Raw genomic sequence first — 20,502 nt, 5'->3', positions numbered from 1 at the left:
AGCTCCAGAAATCTGAAAGAGAAAATGTTTCCATTAAAGACTGGTTAACCTTAGCTGATCTTGATGGTGGAAAAGTTTTGGGTGATGAGCAATAAGCTGGGGATCAAAGCAACAGTTAAAGTCTCCTCCTAATATTAAATAGTACATTGACAAATCAGGGAGTTTTGGAAAAAGGCGTTTGCAAAAGTGTCATCATCATAGTTGGGGGCATAAACTTTTACTGGAGTGTTTGAAATCTGACCAGTGACGATAACATACCTCCCATTGGTATCAGAAATATTGTTCGGGAGTACAAAAGCAACAGATTTATGCAGCAGAATAGCAGCACCCCTCAATTTACTCAAAAATGAAAAAGTAAAGATCTGTCCTACCCATCTTCGTCTCAACTTCAAGTGGTCAGAGGGTTTAACATGAGTCGAAGATGGTGTAGTGGCCTAGTGGTTAGAGTGTCCGCCCTGAAACCGGTAGGTTGTGAGTTCGAACAGAGTCATACCAAAGACTATAGAAATGGGAGCCATTACCTCCCTGCTTGGCACTCAGCATCAAGGGTTGGAATTGGGGGTTAAATCACCACAAATGATTGCCGAGTGCGGCACCACTGCTGCCCACTACTCCCCTCACCTCCCAGGGGGTGATCAAGGGGATGGGTCAAATGCAGAGAATAATTTTGCCACACCTCGTTTGTGTGTGAGAGACAATCATTGATACTTTAACTTTAACATATTACTTCACTTTATATAATTACTAAGTCTGTTACAGTTAAAACAGTTAAAACAATACCACACCCGCCGGATGCCGTTGTTAGATTAGGTCATGTCATAGCAAAATGCCAACAAAAAATCTACAGAACACGAGAATACAAAAAAAGACTAAAATAATAAATACAATTAAATAACAATGAATAAAAAAATAAAAAAAGATATACTGAACTGAACTCCCGCCCAAAACCCCAAATTCCTGCAGAAGCAATCCTCTGAACTGCGTCCATCCTCTCGCCTCAAAAGAAAAACTTTCACTCCTCTTCTCAGTTAGTGGAGCTGTAAAAAACAAAAGAAGCTGCACAGTGGGCGTTGGAAATTTGGCATGTCGATAACAAATGACGTGCACTAAGGTCAATCTTCAAACAAAAAAAAGAAAGAAAGAAAAATGGCCATATCGTTCTAGCTGACTATCAGCAAAGAGCTCTTATATGCACACTCGTATAGTAGTCATTTTGACAAAATTGGCGATGTGAAACCATAGCAACAACGCTTGTCTGAATGATGCAGAACAAGATCAATAAGCAAGGCAAGACTTTTACAAACTCAAATAGTAGTTATGTTAACAAAAACGAGCCTAGAGCAAACCGAGTAGCAACACTCTCGGAGTAAGGAAGAACAAGTTTAACAAGTATCCAGATAAGGAATCTTACGCTCCCGGGATTTCCAGTCCTTAAGGCCTTGACAGCACTGATCAGCAAACATCTTACTGTGCCTCTTAGACGGAGTCTGGTGCAACTCCTATTTTGATATTTTTTTACCACAAAGTATGTTGCCTGTATTGGATCCTCAGATCTGTAAGTCTGGCCATTGGATTAAATGATCCGCCACATTGCCGGGAAGAGAAGTCCAAACTTCACGTTGGTAGCTTTTTCTTTACTGAAGCAAAGGCAGTTTGTTTCCGAGATACGGCCGGAGTAAAGTTGGGAAAAATCTAAATCCTCTTGCCCATATAGGATAGTAAAGAAGCTCCCCTCGCCACCCATCTTGTTCCGGACTTTAAATACATTTCCTTGTAAAACAAGCGGCAGAGGAGGTTCGCCATCTTTTTGCCTTGCGCGCAGGTGAGCACGATCCAACATGGGTTTGTCGTCGAGCTTTAGGACATCCTGCAAGATTTAAGCGTTGAACTAGGTCGGACGGGGACCCTCATAGCCCTCGAGCGGCCCTCCAAATCATCACATTTTTTAGCGAGGAGATCCACGGAAGCAGTAAGCTTGTTGACGCTGGCACAGAGATTGATTAGCTCATTAGCCTTAGTATTAGCAACAAGCTCCAGCCTACTGATGGCCCCGGTATGGGACGAGAGAATGCTCTCCAATGGTTTCATAACAGCCACTAGCCACTCCTCTGACAACGGATTTAAGATTGTCAAGAATGTCAGCTCGCATTTCGTCCATCTTCTGGCTTATGCTCCTAAAAACGACGGAGTCGACAACTGACTCCTCCAAAATATCTGGATCCGGAGATGCACGAGGCATTGTGCGGCCTCACTTTTCGTATTTCTCTCGGCCAGACATCGCGGAATTTACTGCCGCAATGACAAAAAAAAGAGGTTAGTAAAAGTATTTTAGAGGTGACGGCTGGAGTTGGCAAAAGTGCCAATAAAACATAAAAAAAGGTCACATTTCCACAGAGCCCCCGCTAAGTACCATCCATGCCCAACTAGAAGTTCTTTAAGGTAGTCTGGTACATTTCCATAAAGGCATTTGTGTGTGAGCAGCAAAGTTTGTTTGTATTTAGTCCTAATAGAGGGACTCGAGGGTTAATGTAATGTTGTTGTATTTTGTATTCTTGTCAGACTCTGTTTTGAATGTAGTGGAGCTTTTTAAGGCCCCTTGAGGGCGTCTTGATGAGTAGCGCTTACAGCATTCCATCCTGGAGAAGATAACAAATATTTAACGGAATTTCACAGACACATCCCATTGAAGTAGCAATAAGCGCTCATTGGCAAGAATAAATTAAGGCTCTGAGGACCTATTCTCCTGTTTGCGCTTTGTTTTTTTTTTACTCACTTTAAGTGATGCACATTTCTCCTACTCATATTCTTCAAACCAGCTTACGGAAAGTAAGTAAGGTAAAATACTTTAGTCATGAATGAAGGGTTCTAATACTCAAACTTTTCTGTGTGACTCCTTTTTTTATAAGTTTAGCAAAAATCATTGCGCTCTACAAACCCTTCTGAACTTGATTGAAATCCATGAAGAAGATAACATTATTGTTTAATATAAGGTATATATGTGTATATATATATATATATATATATATATGTATATATATATATATATATATATATATATATATATATAAATATATATATATATATATATATTTATGTATATATATTTATGTATATATATATATATATAATGTGTGTGTATATATATATATATATATATATATATAAATATATACATATATATATATATATATATATATATGTGTGTGTGTACAAACCCCGTTTCCATATGAGTTGGGAAACTGTGTTAGATGTAAATATAAACAGAATAGAATGATTTCCAAATCCTTTTCAACCCATATTCAATTCAATGCACTACAAAGACAATATATTTGATGTTCAAACTCATAAACTTTATTATTTTTTTTGCAAATAATAATTAACCTAGAATTTCCTGGCTGCAACACGTGTCAAAGTAGTTGGGAAAGGGCATGTTCACCACTGTGTTACATCACCTTTTCTTTTAACAACACTCAATAAATGTTTGGGAACTGAGGAAACACATTTTTGAAGCTCTGAAAGTGGAATTATTTCCCATTCTTGTTTTATGTAGAGCTTCAGTCATTCAACAGTCGGGGGTCTCCGCAGTCGTATTTTACGCTTCATAATGCGTCACACATTTTCGATGGGAGACAGGTCTGGACTGCGGGCGGGCCAGGAAAGTACCCGCACTCTTTTTTTACGAAGCCACGCTGTTGTAACACATGCTGAATTTGGCTTGGCATTGTCTTGATGAAATAAGCAGGGGCGTCCATGAAAAAGACGGCGCTTGGATGGCAGCATATGTTGTTCTAAAACCTGTATGTACCTTTCAGCACTAATGGTGCCTTCACAGATGTGTAAGTTACCCATGCCTTGGGCACTAATGCCCCCCCATACCATCACAGATGCTGCCTTTTACACTTTGCGTCGATAACAGTCTGGATGGTTCGCTTCCCCTTTGGTCCGGATGACACAATCTCAAATATTTCCAAAAACAATTTGAAATGTGGACTCGTCAGACCACAGAACACATTTCCACTTTGCATCAGACCATCTTAGATGATCTCGGGCCCAGAGAAGCCGGCGGCGTTTTTGAATGTTGTTGATAAATGGCTTTTGCCTTGCAATGTAGAGCTTTAACTTGCACTTACAGATGTAGCGACAAACTCTATTTAGTAACAGTGGTTTTCTGAAGTGTTCCCGAGCCCATGTGGGGATATCCTTTAGAGATTGATATCGATTTTTGATACTGTGCCGTCTGAGGGATCGAAGGTCACGGTCATTCAATGTTGGTTTCCGGCCATGCCACTTACGTGGAGTGATTTCTCCAGATTCTCTAAACCTTTTGATGATATTATGGACCGTATATGTTGACGTCCCAAATTTTTTGCAATTGCACTTTGAGAAACGTTGTTCTTAAATTGTTTGACTATGTGCTCGTGCAGTTGTGGACAAAGGGGTGTACCTCGCCCCATTCTTCTTCTTTTTATACCCAATCATGGCACCCACCTGTTCCCAACTAGCCTGCACACCTGTGGGTTGCTCCAAATAAGTGTTTGATGAGCATTCATCAACTTTATCGGTATTTATTGCCACATTACCAAATTCTTTGTCACGTGTTGCTGGCGTCAAATTCTAAAGTTAATTATTATTTGCATTATAAAAAAAAAAAAAATGTTTATCAGTTTGAACATCAAATATGTTGTCTTTGTAGCATATTCAACTGAATATGGGTTGAAAATTATTTGCAAATCATTATATTCCGTTTATATTTACATCTAACACAATTTCCCAACTCATATGGAAACGGGGTTTGTATATATATTTATAAAGGTGTGTATTTCTACCTTGAATGGGAATCCGATAAGAATCCCGATACATGCGTTATGATACGATTCAATAACAATAATTTTTAAAACATTACGATTCAATGCGATTTGATGCAATATGTTTCAATGCAGATGTAAGCTTTGTGTTGTGAAAAGATCTATCATTAAATGTATCATGTATATTTTATTCTGTTGATTTTTATTTTAGTTGTATTTTTATTTGTTCTACATTGTGGTAGAGTATCACATTGTATCAAAAGACTGAAAGTTTCAGACATCCACAAATCATTTGACTGGCTCATTGATATAAACGATCAGTTTGCTTTTATTTGAAGCGTGACAACTTTCTCAACCATGGCAGAAACAGTGGCAGCTTTGCACAGAGTGGGTGTGGGTCTCCTCTTTGCTCTGATGACAATGGAATGGACTTCATTGTGATTGCACATAAAAGTACAATAAAATGCGTCTTCAGTACAAGTCTTCAGTACAAGCTATATATATATATATATATATATATATATATATATATATATATATATATATATATATATATATATATATGTATATATGTGTATATATATATGTATATATATATATATATATATATATAGGGAGCTGGAAGGGGCGGGGGACAACAGGGGTGATAAAATTGGTTCCCCCTGGGGCATAAGCGGGGAATTGGGAATGGAACTGAGCGGGCAAGGGAGAGATCACCTGTATATCTGAGGCAGGGGGAGGGGGACCCCCGGCGAGTCTGTTCCTGTGGGGGGCCACCTTCCTTCCCTGTGCATCGGGGGCAGCTGGACACGATAAACAACCTCTCTCAGCTTCTGGAGTATCCTACAGGGCCATGTCCATTTGCTATCCAGCTTGGGACTGCGGCCCTTCTTCCAAATCGCATTGTAAGCCCTAGACCAACTCGCCTGGCGCAAAGTCCCTTCCCCGAGTCGTCAGGTCATAGTAGCGCTTTTTTTTCACGAAACTGTGGGCTGAGTCCAGTCGGTCCTGTAATTTCCTGGCGGACTCTTGCCCTGCAGCGAAGGCAGGGGCATTAGGTGGGCGGCCAAAGGCCAGCTCTGCTGATGTACACATCTCTCTCCCTAGCATGAGAAGCGCCGGTTTGCACACCTTGATTCCTGGACAGCAGAGCAACACGACATAAGCGCGAGCGGCAGGTGTTAGTCCCAGTCACGCTGGTGGCGGGAGGTGACAATGGCGAGCAAACCCATCGCTCTGAGGTGCAGTGGGGTAGTGCGGGTTTTGTGGTTGACCAGACGCTCGCACAGGCCGCAAACACCGGGGACTCAGAGTTTGGGCCTAGGTCAATGTGAAGGGACAACATGACGCCAAACCAACTTATCATGCCCTCCACCAGAGCATCAGCGATGGTCGCGGCCTCCTGGTTGGGAATGGCGTATGCCTCTGGCTACTTAGTGAAAGTGTATGGCAGAGAGGACATAGCGGTTCCCCTCGTCAGACCGTGGGTATAGCCCTGTGATGTCAATTCGCATCCTGTCCATGACGCACCCCACTGGGAACTGTTGGAGTGGTAATTGTGAGCGCCCGGTGGGGCCTTTGCGGGCAACACAGGGGTCACAGCGGCAGCAGAAGTCTTCTACATTTCTCTTCTGCCAAATCCAATAATCATAGCAGACTTTGTAATAGAGAACAAAGATGACTTTTTTTGGACAAATGAGGATTCACAACCATACCGTTTTGAAACTAAATATACTCAGGATGAACTGCTGCTAATAGAAGTGAGCATGAAGAAGAGGTTGAAATGTTGGAGCAGACTGAAGCCGAGAGAGTGCGACATGGTCACTCTGCAAATTTGGAACTTTTTAGCCAAGTTATGACGAATTAATTGAGTGCCCAAATCAACTGGAAACGTCCCCGGCCAGCTTGACCAAACGGACAACTGTCCATCGAGAGAGTCACTATACAGTTGATCATGATACATGCAGCACATCACTGTACAACAACAGTGCATGCGCTATCGAGCTACAGTAGCTGTGTACAAAGAAAACATGAAATGTGGGCTAATACTTTACAGATACTTCAATATGATTGGTTATGTTTTTCATTCAGTACAGATTGATGTCTTATCGCATTGTGTTGTGCATTACAAACTCAAACGCGTTTCATGCTGATGTGTAAGCGATCTTATCTTTTTCTGTGCTTAGTTTATACGGCTTATACCTTTGCACGTCAGTGTGTTAGTACGCAAGAAAAAGTGTTCCTCGGTGTTACCAATTTTGCTACAGTTTGTTTATTATACACGTTACCGAATAAAGTATTGTTCACGTTTTTTCAATGCATTTTTTAAATGATTTAGGGGTATAATTGATTGCTCCCATTAGCTGTATTGCTAGCTACAAGGAACGATTTGATTTTTACATGTTAGAATGCAAAAAAAAAACAATCTTTTTGTCTTTTTGTCCCTCATAATGATTGTGAACGATGGGCAAAATAAAAAAACAAGTGCAGTTGCCCTTTAGTGTTGTTTTACCCAGAGTGCCCATTTTGGACGATGGTGCTTAGTGACAGACTTAAAGGCCTACTGAAACCCACTACTACCCACCACGCAGTCTGATAGTTTATATATCAATGATGAAATATTAACTTTGCAACACATGCCAATACGGCCTTTTTAGTTTACTAAATTGCAATTTTAAATTTCCCGGGAGTTTCGTCTTGAAAACGTTGTGTAATGATGACGTGTACGCAAGACGTCAAAGGTTTTTAGGAAGTATGAGCACTGCGCACACACACAGCTAAAAGTCGTCTGCTTTAACGGCATAATTACACAGTATTTTGTTGCTGAATCTTTTGTAATTTGTTCAATTAATATTGGAGAAGTCACGGTAGAAAGATGGAGTTGGGAAGCTTCAGCCTTTAGCCACACAAACACACGGTGATTCGTTGTTTAAAATTCCTGGAGGTGAAACTTTACTATGGATCAGAGCGCGGTCAAGCGAACATGAATCACGACGGAATGTCAACCAGCAGGTTTCGGTGAGAAAATTGTGGTTAAAAAGTCGCTTCTTACCGGAGAAAAGCTGAGCTTGTGCCACCCATAGCTACTGTCGACTCCCCTGAGACACTGGCGTCAACACACCCGTGGACACACCGCTCCTATTATCCGGTACTATTTAACTCACTAAAACACTAACAACACAATAGAAAGATAAGGGATTTCCCAAAATTATCCTAGTAAATGTGTCTAAAAACATCGGAATCCATCCCAATGCAATCGTGTTTTTTTTTTTCTTTTCTAGTCCGTCACTATCAATATCCTCAAACACGAATCTTTCATCCTCGCTCAAATTAATGGGGAAATTGTCGTTTTCTCGGTCCGAATAGCACTTTTTGTTGGAGGCTCCCATTAAAATCAATGTCAATATGTGAGGAGCCCTCAAACATGTGACGTCATCGTCTGCGACTTCCGGTAGAGGCAGGGCTTTTCTCTTAGCCCCGAAAGTTGCAAACTTTATCGTGGATGTTCTCTACTAAATCCTTTCAGCAAAAATATGGCAATATCGCGAAATGATCAAGTATAACACATAGAATGGACCTACTATCCCCGTTTAAATAAGAAAATGTCATTTCAATAGGCCTTTAAGTCGAAGGGGAGAATGGCAACTTTTTCACCTAAACAAATGGGACAATATAGCCCTTTTCGAACAAAAGGAATAATTGAATAATGAGACACTATGGGATGCACGGAGAAAGGGACCTGGACTATTGGTGATATGTATGTTCCCGACTACAAGTGAAATGGATTGAATAAAGATGATCCCTCCACCTTTATACTATGACGTGAATGGACACTAACAAATGTATGATTATGTCAATAACCTGTCATAAATTTGGACAGGTTATATTAATATTTATTTAAACTAATATTGTGAGCACTATATATAGAAGTGTGTGCTGAACTCTCCCTAAAGTAAGCTTAGCGACGGCATGTTTGTGATAATTAACAGAGAAAAATATCAATCTCATTACACTAGTATTCATCCCGGGCCGCCTGCTGAACCTATATAGACAACCCTCATCCTACGCATGAGGGTGTATGCATACGCCAGAGTTACAGTATATTTTTGTATGTATGTGAAGTTTGCCTTGTTAAATTATGTCAATTAGTTTTGAATACATTTGTGCCACTTGCCAACCAACTTAATGATAAAATCAATTACTGCACCAATAAACAAAGTGGTTTAATTGTCTTAACTCTGTTTCATATCTGTCCTTAACACACCTCATTGTTGTCAACACATCGAGAAACAAGACCAATTTTAGGCAAGGACAAGTTTTCTCCCCTCAAACTCATTCCCTGACTCCCCTAACAGCATTTAGTGTCTTTTTACATAGTATTTGTATGTTAATATTGACAAACGAATAGCCATGTTAAGAATGGTGAGGAAATATAAACATTGTGGAACTGCAGTTCTTCTTTCTATTGAAAATTGTCTGCTGCTGTTTAAATTTTATAAGAGACAGCAGCTGATTGAGCACATACTATTGAAATGATGCAAAATTAACAGTTGTAAAACATTTACAATATTTATGTATTTTTTTTGTTTGACCTTCCATTTATTTGTGTTTTTGAATGTAATACTGATGAATGATTTCCACAGGGATTACCAGTCTGCTTGCCAATGGTGTTTATACATCTGCTTATCCTCCCCATGATGTGAGTATCAACGTCAGTATGAAAAACATCTGTAGTAAAACCATCTATAATAGAAAAATAATTTAAGGAGGGATGTCCCGATCAGCATTTTTGGCCTTCGTTCCCGAATTTGAATTATTTCGCTTCAGATCCGATATGATTCCAAGTCCAAATCTGATACTTTACAATAGATTATGGAACTGAAAGTGTTTTTGCAAGTAACTGAAGTAAACTGTAAATCAGATGATGTATTATTGGTGGCATTCAATGCTACATACATTATTTTTGGCAAAAAAAAGTGGAGTAAATAATATACTGAACAAAACTATGAACGCAGCACTTAAAGATCTAAAACTTTTACTATATACACAAAAGACCTATTCCTCTCAAATATTGTTCACAAATCTGCCTAAATCTGTATAAGTGAGCGCTTATTCTTTGCCAAGATAATCCATCTCACCTCATAGGTGTGGTATATCAAGATGCTGATTAAGCTGCATGATTATTGCACAGGTGTGCCTTAGGCGCTCACAATAAAAGGCCAATCTGAAATGTGCAGTTTTATCACATAGAACAATGCCAAAGATGTCGCAATTTTTGTTGGGGTGTGCTGACTGCAGGAATGTCCACCATAACTGTTGCCCGAGAATTGAATGTTCATTTCTCTACCAGAAAAGCAGTCAATACCTGGTGTGACCACCATTTGCCTCACACAGTGTACATACTGTATCTGCTTCACATAGAGTTGATCAGGTTGTAGATTGGGCCTGCCGAATGTCAGTCCACTCTTCTTCATGGGCTGTGTGGTTTTGCTGGATATTGGCAGGTACTGGAAAACGCTGTCTTATACGTCGATCCACAGCATTCGAAAATCATTTAATCAATCAATCAATCAATGTTTACTTATATAGCCCTAAATCACGAGTGTCTCAAAGGACTGCACAAACCACAACGACATCCTCGGTTCAGATCCCACATCAGGGCAAGAAAAAACTCAACTCTATGGGATGACAATGAGAAACCTTGGAGCGGACCGGTGCAATGGACGTTGAGTTGATCTAGCATAATATTGTGAGAGTCCAGTACATAGTGGGGCCAGCAGGAGATCAGGACAAGTCAGCAGCGCAGAAACGTCCCCAAATGTTGCACAGATGGTTCACCCTGGGTCCCAACTTTGGACAGCTAGCGCGTCGTCTGTGGTCACCGAATCTCCACGAAGGAAAGAGGGGCAGAGCAGAAAAGAAACGGCAGATCAACTGGTCTAAAAGGGGGGTCTATTTAAAGGCTAGATAATATACAAATGGGTTTTAGGGTTGGGTCTTAAGTGCTTCTATTGAGGTAGCATCTCAACTGTTACTGGGAGGGCATTCCAGAGTACTGGAGCCCAAATAGAAAGGCTCTATAGCCCGCAGACTTTGGGCTCTGGGAATCACTAATAAGCCAGAGTTCTTTGAACGCCGATTTCTTGCCGGTACATATGGTACAATACAATCAGCAAGATAAGATGGCGCTAGACCGTGTAGTATTTTATACGTAAGTAGTAAAACCTTAAAGTCACATCTTAAGTGCATAGGAGCAGTGCAGGTGAGCCAGTATAGACGTAATATGATCAAACTTTCTTGTTCTTGTCAAAAGTCTAGCAACAAAACATGCTCAATGGGGGACATGTCTGGTGCGTATGCTGGCCATGCAAGAACTGGGATGATTTCAGCTTCCAGGAATTGGGTACAGATCCTTGTAACATGGGGTTGTCATGCTGCAACATGAGGTTTCAGATGAATGGCACAACAATGGGCCCCAGGATCTCGTCACTCTGTACATTCAAAATGCCATCATTAAAATGCACTTGCGTTCGTTGTCCATAACATACGCCTGCCCATACCATAAGCCCACACGCATTGTGGGACACTCTATTCGCAACGTTGACATCACCAAAACGCTCTCTCACAGGACGGCACAAACCGTCTGCCATCTGCACTGATCAGTGAAAACTGGGATTAATCTGTGAAGAGAACACGGGTTATATGGGTCATACCTGTATCGCGCTTTTCTAACTTGAAGGTACTCAAAGCGCTTTGACACTACTTCCACATTCACCCATTCACGCACACATTCACACACTGATGGCCGGAGCTGCCATGCAAAGCACTAACCATCAGGAGCAAGGGTGAAGTTTCTTGCTCAAGGATACAATGGAAGTGATGAGGTTGGTAGAAGGTGGGGATCGAACCAGGAACCCTCAGGTTGCTGGCTCGGCCACTCTCGAAACCACGCCACGCCGTCCAACGTTCCAGACGCCATCCAATGTGAGCATTTGCCCATTGAAGTTGGTTACGACGACAAACAGCTATTAGGTTGAGATCCCGATGAGGACGACGATCATGCAGATGAGCTTATCTGAGACAGTTTCTCACAGTTTCTTTAGAAATTATTTGGTTATGCAAAGCAATTGTTGCTGCAGCTGTCCGGGTGGCTGGTCTCAGACGATCATGGAGGTGCACCTACTGGATGTTGAGGTTCTGGGCTGGAGTGGTTACACCTGGTCTGCGGTTATTAAGCTGGTTGGATGTACTGCTTGTGGTAGAGAAACGAACATTCAATTCACGGGCAACAGCTCTGGTGGACATTCCTGCAATCAGATTGCCAACTGCCCGCTCCCTCAAAATATTTGACATCTGTGGCATTGTGCTGTGTGATAACTGCACATTTCAGTTTGGCCTTTTATTGTGGCCAGCCTTAGGCACACCTATGCAATAGATAGATAGATAGATAGATAGATAGATAGATAGATAGATAGATAGATAGATAGATAGATATATAGATAGATAGATAGATAGATAGATAGATAGATAGATAGATAGATAGATAGATAGATAGATAGATAGATAGATAGATAGATAGATAGTACTTTATTGTATAATAATAATAATCCTGCTGTTAAATCAGCACCTTGATATGCCACACCTGTGAGGTGGGATGGATTATTTTGGCAAAGAACAAATACTCACTAACACAGATTCAGACAGATTTCTGAACAATATTTCAGAGGATGTATGTATTTTGTGTATATCGTAAAAGGTTTACATCTTTGAGTTCAATTCATGAAAAATAGGAGCAAAAACAAAAGTGTCGCATTTATATTTCTGTTCATTGTAACTACACAAAAGCAAAAAAATATTTTGGCTCCTATTTAAATCAATTTTGTCCAGAATGTAACAAAAATAACAAAAAACAATTTTCAGATAACCAAACAAACTTAATCTAATCACTGTAGTATCGACCACGTACTGGTATCATATTTGGGATTCTTAATTTCTATATTTTTATCGATTTAGTCACACCTGTTTTCATTCAAGAGCTGAAGCTTCACGGTTAGTTGCTACTTGTTTCGTCTTGCAGTGTGTAGTGTTGCATGTATAGCAATATTTGGCCTGTAGTTCTAATGTGATGAATACACTTGTAAATTTCTGGGATATATTCTGTCATGGATGCTAAAACTACTAAAAGAGGCCGCTGCACTGTTTATGGACATGAGCAGCGCAGATACGTGTTTGATCCAGCTTTCTTTACAATCTTGCTGATGTTCTGGCAAGACACACACACTCCTGGAATTTGCACACCCCCTGCATATGTGTAACAAGGAATACGAAAATGCCATTGTACATCTCTATGCCTGCATGCTTTTCCAAGATATCTTTAGCCATGTGAACACCCGGACACGGCTGCAGTAAACATCATCAGTTGATTTCCAATCATCTAAAAAAGGCTAATACCGGCCACTGATTCAATCCCATGTTTAGGACATCTCTAATTTTAAGAAATGTGTGACATCTGTTAAACAAATATTAATACTATATTCTGCATTTTGCTTGAATTTTACAGGGGGACATTGAGGGAGTGAATGCTGAACAAAATGACAGAAAGGTAACCTGATATAAATAACTATTAAATAAAAAATTCAATCAGAGGTTTATGCTTTTACAGAAAGTTTTCATATGCTCTTATTTTTAATCATGTCCAGCTACTCAGGCAAATCATATTGGTGATGTACAAAAGTAGATGCCCATATCATCTGTACGGATTCATTTTACAAAAGAGAAGTGTGGGATACTTCCCTTGGTGCCTTATTTGTATTTGACTTTATTAAATGCCATCCATCCATTTCTACCGCTTATTCCCTTTGGGGTCGCGGGGGGCGCTGGTGCATATCTCAGCTATAATTAGGCGGAAGGCGGCGTACACCCTGGAACCGTCGCCACCTCATCACAGGGCCAACACAGATAGACAGACAACATTCACACTCACATTCACACACTAGGGCTAATTTAGTGTTGCCAATCAACCTATCCACAGGTGCATGTCTTTGGAAGTGGGAGGAAGCCTGAGTACCCGGAGGGAACCCACGCAGTCACAGGGAGGACATGCAAACTCCACACAGAAAGATCCCGAGCCTGGGATTGAACCCAGGACTACTCAGGACCTTCGTATTGTGAGGCAGACGCACTAACCCCTCTAGCACCGTGCTGCCCACTTTATTAAATCAATCAATCAATCAATGTTTACTTATATAGCCCTGAATCACTAGTGTCTCAAAGGGCTGCACAAACCACAACACAAACCACTACGACATCCTCGGTAGGCCCACATAAGGGCAAGGAAAACTCACACCCAGTGGGACGTCGGTGACAATGATGACTATGAGAACCTTGGAGAGGACGAAAGCAAGGATGTCAAGCGGGTCTAACATGATACTGTGTAAGTTAAATCCATAATGGATCCAACACAGTCGCGAGAGTCCAGTCCAAAGCGGATCCAACACAGCAGCGAGAGTCCCGTTCACAGCGGAGCCAGCAGGAAAACATCCCAAGCGGAGGCGGATCAGCAGCGCAGAGATGTCCCCAGCCGATACACAGGCAAGCAGTATATGGCCACCGGATCGGACCGGACCCCCTCCACAAGGGAGAGTGGGACATAGGAGAAAAAGAAAAGAAACGGCAGATCAACTGGTCTAAAAAGGGAGTCTATTTAAAGGCTAGAGTATACAAAGGAGTTTTAAGGTGAGACTTAATTGCTTCTACTGAGGTGGCATCTCAAACTGTTACCGGGAGGGCATTCCAGAGTACTGGAGCCCGAACGGAAAACGCTCTATAGCCCACAGACCTTTTTTGGGCTTTGGGAATCACTAATAATCCGGAGTCTTTTGAACGCAGATTTCTTGCCGGGACATATGGTACAATACAATCGGCAAGATAGGACGGAGCTAGACCGTGTAGTATTTTATATGTAAGTAGTAAAACCTTAAAGTCACATCTTAAGTGCACAGGAAGCCAGTGCAGGTGAGCCAGTATAGGCATAATGTGATCAAACTTTCTTGTTCTTGTCAAAAGTCTAGCAGCCACATTTTGTACCAACTGTAATCTTTTAATGCTAGCCATGGGGAGACCCGAAAATAATATGTTACAGTAATCGAGGCGAGACTGGATTTATATTATATTTTGCCCAGCCGGACCGGAGCAGGAGGGGATAGATAGAGAAAAAAAAGAAAGACAAAGGGGTACAAGAGGGGTATAAGACAGAGAGACAACAAAAACAGAACAACATCAGCAAATACGATATGTTCAAATATGTTGGTAAACGTGAAAGCATAGAAGCAGTTAGTGAAATAAATATTAATAACACAGAAATGACAGTGAACATTTTTATACTACAAATGGAGCAATACAAATACCAATAGCAATAGCACTATTGATAGTGAATAATAACAATAATTACCTCTATTATCAACAATACAATTGTTTCAAATGCAACAATTCATATATGCAATGATAACTTGAAATACAAAAGAAAGCAGAAAGAGGGGAAGCAAGAGAAGCGAACTGTATTAACCTTGTAGATTGTTGTAGTAACAATAGGTTACGCTTTGTCTGTCTGCCGTGTGTTACCCAGTTTACCCTAGGGGAACAGCGTTAATATATGTGTCATGAAAATTGATTATATGTGTGACTGTATGTATGCATATGTGAGGTATGTTTATATGTATGTTTCTACTGTGAACGTGTGTGGATGTATGAACTTTGAGTGTGTAGGTATGTATTGTATTTATGTATGTATGTGGGAGCGTGTGTAACTATGTGTGTGCGTATGTATATATGTGTGAATAATTGTGTGTATGTGAGTATGTACAATACATTTGTCTGCCAGTATGTGCGGGAGCCAGAGTAGATAGAGATGGAACATCCAGCAACTTCCCCATGAGGGAGGAAAAAATAATAGGAATAACAATAATAATCAAATAATTAAAAAAAAAAGACAAAGAAAATATTAAAAAAATAATTAAAAGAAGATCACAGATACGCTGGCACACAAGGTCACTACCACAGCAGCTGGCCGACTTGCAGCATTTCGGAATACTTTGCAGTGCACCAAGCTGGCACGATAGGTGCTGGGGCTAGACCCAGAGGGCCCCAACCAAGACATGCATCCAGAAGGGGTGGACGGTGGGACCCAAGGGCCCCAGACATGCAGCACGGCCACAGTAGCCTGAGGCGCCGACTCCCCCCCAGGACCGGCCGCGCAGCCCCCGCCCGGCACGACACCGAGCGTAAAGGACGGTGCGGCAGAGCACAAGGGCAGGTCCAGGCCGACACCCGACAAGCCAACCAACTTGACAATAAACGAGAAAGAAGCTGGCAGGTTTGCCAGCCCCGAAAACCAGCACGTACACGTCCATGCGCCGCCACAAGTCACAACATCGGCCACCCGCCCGCACAGGACTAAGAAGCCACGGGCGCCCACCTCACAAACAAACGGCAGCAGAAACAGCGGCTGCAATACCCCCAGACAGCCAGCACCACCCGATTAAATCAAAACGATCAAAAAGCTGCGACCGACAACCACACTCCAAAAGGATCATGAAGACCAGCCAGCGCCATCTCGCCAGTCAGCCCAAACGTCAACACACAAACAAGAGACATTAACACCCCCCCCCCAATAAAAGACTCCCATGTACAAGACGCCCCCAAAACCAAACCCGCACAAACACACCACCGCCCAAATAACCGAGAGACAGCACCCATATCAGACAAGAGGGCCGCACTGCCACCGCATCAATACACCAACCAACACAGACCCCCTCTTTCTTCGGTGCGGCATAGCTCGGTTGGTAGAGTGGCCGTGCCAGCAACTTGAAGGTTGCAGGTTCGATTCCCGCCTCCGCCATCCTAGTCACTGCCGTTGTGTCTTTGGGCAAGGCACTTTACCCACCTGCTCCCAGTGCCACCCACACTGGTTTAAATGTAACTTCGATATTGGGTTTCACTATGTAAAGCGCTTTGAGTCACTAGAAAAAAGCGCTATATAAATATAATTCACTTCACTTCACTTCTTCACAGCTGTCTTTGTCAGATAGCACGTCTTTCTGACACATGCTGAATAAAATGCAAAATATTGCTCTCAAAACAGCTTTTTGCTAACAACTACAAAATAACGGAATATGACAGATTCTACAATAAAAAGCAATGACATTCAATGACTATCACCAAAATGTCTTTTACTTGTTAGTTTTTATCACAACACCTACCCTTCCTTCAAAAAGGAAGTGAACTTAATGTAAATATTTAAGTCAGTTAAATACAGAGAGAAGATGTAGGATTCAGATTTGTGGCCATGCCAGCAACTTGAGGGTTCTTGGGGTTCCACCTTCTGCCATCCTAATCACGGGCAACACACTTCAGCTCGGTTGGTAGAGTGGCCGTGCCAGCAACTTGAGGGTTGCAGGTTCGATTCCCGCTTTTGCTAACCTAGTCACTGCCGTTGTGTCCTTGGGCAAGACACTTTACCCACCTGCTTCCAGTGCCACCCACACTGGTTTGAATGTAACTTAGATATTGGGTTTCACTATGTAAAGCGCTTTGAGTCACTAGAGAAAAAGCGCCATATAAATATAATTCACTTCACTTCACCCATCTTGCTCCTGATTGGTTGCGGTGAGCGCCTAGAATGGTAGCTTCTGCCACCTGTGTGTGAATGTGTGTGGGAATGGGTTAATATGACTGTGGAAGTTTCCTGCGTCTCGCCCGGCTTCTTCTGGTCACAGTATCACACAGCTCAGGATACAGGTTTGACACAGTATTTAATACATATTTTACTTTACACAATTGTCCGTCTGTTCAGCTTCTCAGGTTTGACACAGTCTTTAGTACATCTTTTACTGTACACAATTGTCCGTCTGTCCAGCTTTTCAGCTGTCTCTTGTTCGTCTCTGTGCCTCTGTCCTGCGTCCTCCTGCGTCCTCATGTCTCTCCCCTTTCATGGTCTCCAGCGCTGCTAATAAAGAGAACAGGTGATTGGATCACTCTTTCCAGCTGAGGTATCCACTCAACTGTTGGCTGCTTCATGGCCGGCCCCTGCACACACCCCGCCCGCAGGGGACGCGCGGAACACGCCCCACATTGACGTATAATGTATTGCGCTTTGGATATTGTGCAGGTATAGTAAAGCACTATGTAAAGCGCTTTGAGTCACTAAAGAAAAAGCGCTATATAAATATAATTCACTTCACTTCACCCATCTTGCTCCTGATTGGTTGCGGTGAGCGCCTAGAATGGTAGCTTCTGCCACCTGTGTGTGAATGTGTGTGTGAATGGGTTAATATAACATATAATGTAATGCGCTTTGGATATTGTGCAGGTATAGTAAGGCGCTATATAAATACATTTAGGCGGTTTCCACAGCCACAGCCAGCTTGGGCATAGATTGCCGTCAACAGACCACCATGGGGAGTGAAACCTCAAAGGGACCCTCCAGATTCACCTGATGCAGGCTGGGTCTTCTGTGATGTAGTTTTGGTGCATATGCACAAACAACACTCAGGACCCTTTCCGCCGGGAAATAATCAACTCGTCTACTGGGAATGACTTCATGCACTAGCTGAGTGCCATACTTGCCAACCATCCCGGATTTTCCGGGAGACTCCCGAAATTCAGCGCCTCTCCCGAAAACCTCCCAGGATAAATTTTCTTCTGAAAATCTCCCGAAATTCAGGCGGAGCTGGAGGCCACGCCCCCTCCAGCTCTATGAGGACCTGAGTAACGTGTCTGATAGCGTGTCTGCCCAATGACGTTATAACTGTAGAATGATCGAGGGCGGGTTCTTGGTTTCTTATGTGGGTTTATTGTTAGACAGTTTCCGTAAGTCCTCCCAGCGCAGTAACAACACACAGCAACAGCAGTCACGTTTACGTCTACCACTCTACCGTAAGGCAGCTCGTCTGCCGTAAACAGCATGTGACACTCTTAAACACGACAATACTGCCATCTACTATACATGCACCACACCACCTTCAGGCAACTCCAACCCTTTACTAATCCTCCTCCAATCACATCCCATCTCCCCGGATTGTAAATAACCTAATGTAAATAATCGAATGTATTTCTGAAGTATATACTTGTTCTTATGCTATCTGAACTCACTATGTTCTCTGCTTGCTGTACATATCCTACTAAGTAAGACCTACACTGTTTCAATGCAATTGTTGAAGACTGAAGTACTGATATCAACCAAAGCTCCTCATCCCACCCGCCGGATTGTAAATAATTCAATGTATATGGTGATTTACTTGTGTGATGACTGTATTATGCTGATTGTATATATTTGTACCATGAATTGATTAACAAGTTGAAAAACTTATTGCGGTGCTACCAATTAATGGTCAATTGTACGGAATATGTACTGTACTGGGCAATCTACTAATAAAAGTTTCAATCAATCAATCAATCATGCATATGTGACAATAACATCAACTTTAGAAAGTGCAGTGCACAACTGCGCACACAACAGCTGTAAATATACTCCTCCCCTCTTAACCACGCCCCCAACCACGGCCCCCCACCCCCGACCACGCCCCTCACCCCCACCTCCCGAAATCGGAGGTCTCAAGGTTGGCAAGTATGCTGGGTGCATAGTAAAGCACTTCAACAACGTTGACTCTCTTAAATCCAAAGCAGAATCACTTGATCCTGGAAGTAGTCTGGTATTAAAGTATTCAACTCCTTTCTTGCGTCTGTTTCAGCAAGACACGTATCGAATAAGCCATTGGGTAGTTGATTGAATCGCTGATAAAATCTGTCTTGCTGGCCTGAGTTATTATATCAGACAAAGGTTTGAATACTTCATTATGTTATGTCAACTGAAGAGTTTATGCTTTCGTGAAAAAGGGCAACAGTGATACCTTAAGTTTGTTTTCATCATGTATGTTAATAGTCTTTTTTTAGAGAGACTAAATGTTTTAGTCCTGTTTAGTTTGCCTTTGACCAGGTTTGAGACAGTAGCTGACTGGCAGGACTCTTGCATGCATGAACATTTTTGACGCTGCAGTAATAAATGGGTTCTTATGAAACAGAAATTACACATTATTTAAGAATTGTTTTTATCTGTATTTGAATTTGTTTTTAGTCCGTCACAACACCAAAGTATTTGAATTCTGATACAATCTGATTTTTCCCCATTCACATAAATATCTGTATTAATATTTAAAACATTAAATTTATAGAACAACATTGCAACCGTTTGGTTTGGATAACATTTTAGGCATTATTGGTATTGACATTATACTCATAGCAATAATAAACTAGTGTTGCTTACAGACAGAGATACTACTTCATTTGTCAAGTTTGTCATACAAACCCGGTTTCAATATGAGTTGGGAAATTGTTTTAGATGTAAATATAAACGGAATACAATGATTTGCAAATCCTTTTCAACCCATATTTAGTTGAATGCACTACAAAGACAAGATATTTGATGTTCAAACCCATAAACGTCATTTTTTTTGCAAATATTTAACATAGAATTTCATGGCTGCAACACGTGCCAAAGTAGTTGAGAAAGGGCATGTTCACCACTGTGTTACATCACCTTTTCTTTTAACAACACTCAATAAACGTTTTGGAACTGAGGAAACTAATTGTTGATGCTTTGAACGTGGAATTCTTTACCTTTCTTGCTTGATGTACAGCCTAA

General features: G+C 41.6%; 1 protein-coding gene across 3 annotated transcripts in view; it reads left to right on the top strand.

Annotated features, from left to right (window-relative positions):
• ano1a (anoctamin 1, calcium activated chloride channel a) overlaps window positions 1–20,502 on the top strand; it is a 156,046-nt gene that overhangs the window by 57,845 nt on the left and 77,699 nt on the right. For all 3 annotated transcript variants that reach the window (XM_061884759.1, XM_061884754.1, XM_061884745.1), the window contains 2 exons: window positions 9,449–9,504; window positions 13,366–13,407. In XM_061884759.1, coding sequence (XP_061740743.1) covers window positions 9,449–9,504; window positions 13,366–13,407 — 98 coding nt within the window. The remainder of the gene's footprint in view (window positions 1–9,448; window positions 9,505–13,365; window positions 13,408–20,502) is intronic.

The sequence above is a fragment of the Nerophis ophidion genome, linkage group LG02, assembly GCF_033978795.1.
Source record: "Nerophis ophidion isolate RoL-2023_Sa linkage group LG02, RoL_Noph_v1.0, whole genome shotgun sequence".
NCBI classification, from domain to species: domain Eukaryota; kingdom Metazoa; phylum Chordata; class Actinopteri; order Syngnathiformes; family Syngnathidae; genus Nerophis; species Nerophis ophidion.
The sequence above is the reverse complement of the archived record's forward strand: the minus strand, read 5'-3'. Positions and strand labels throughout refer to the sequence as shown.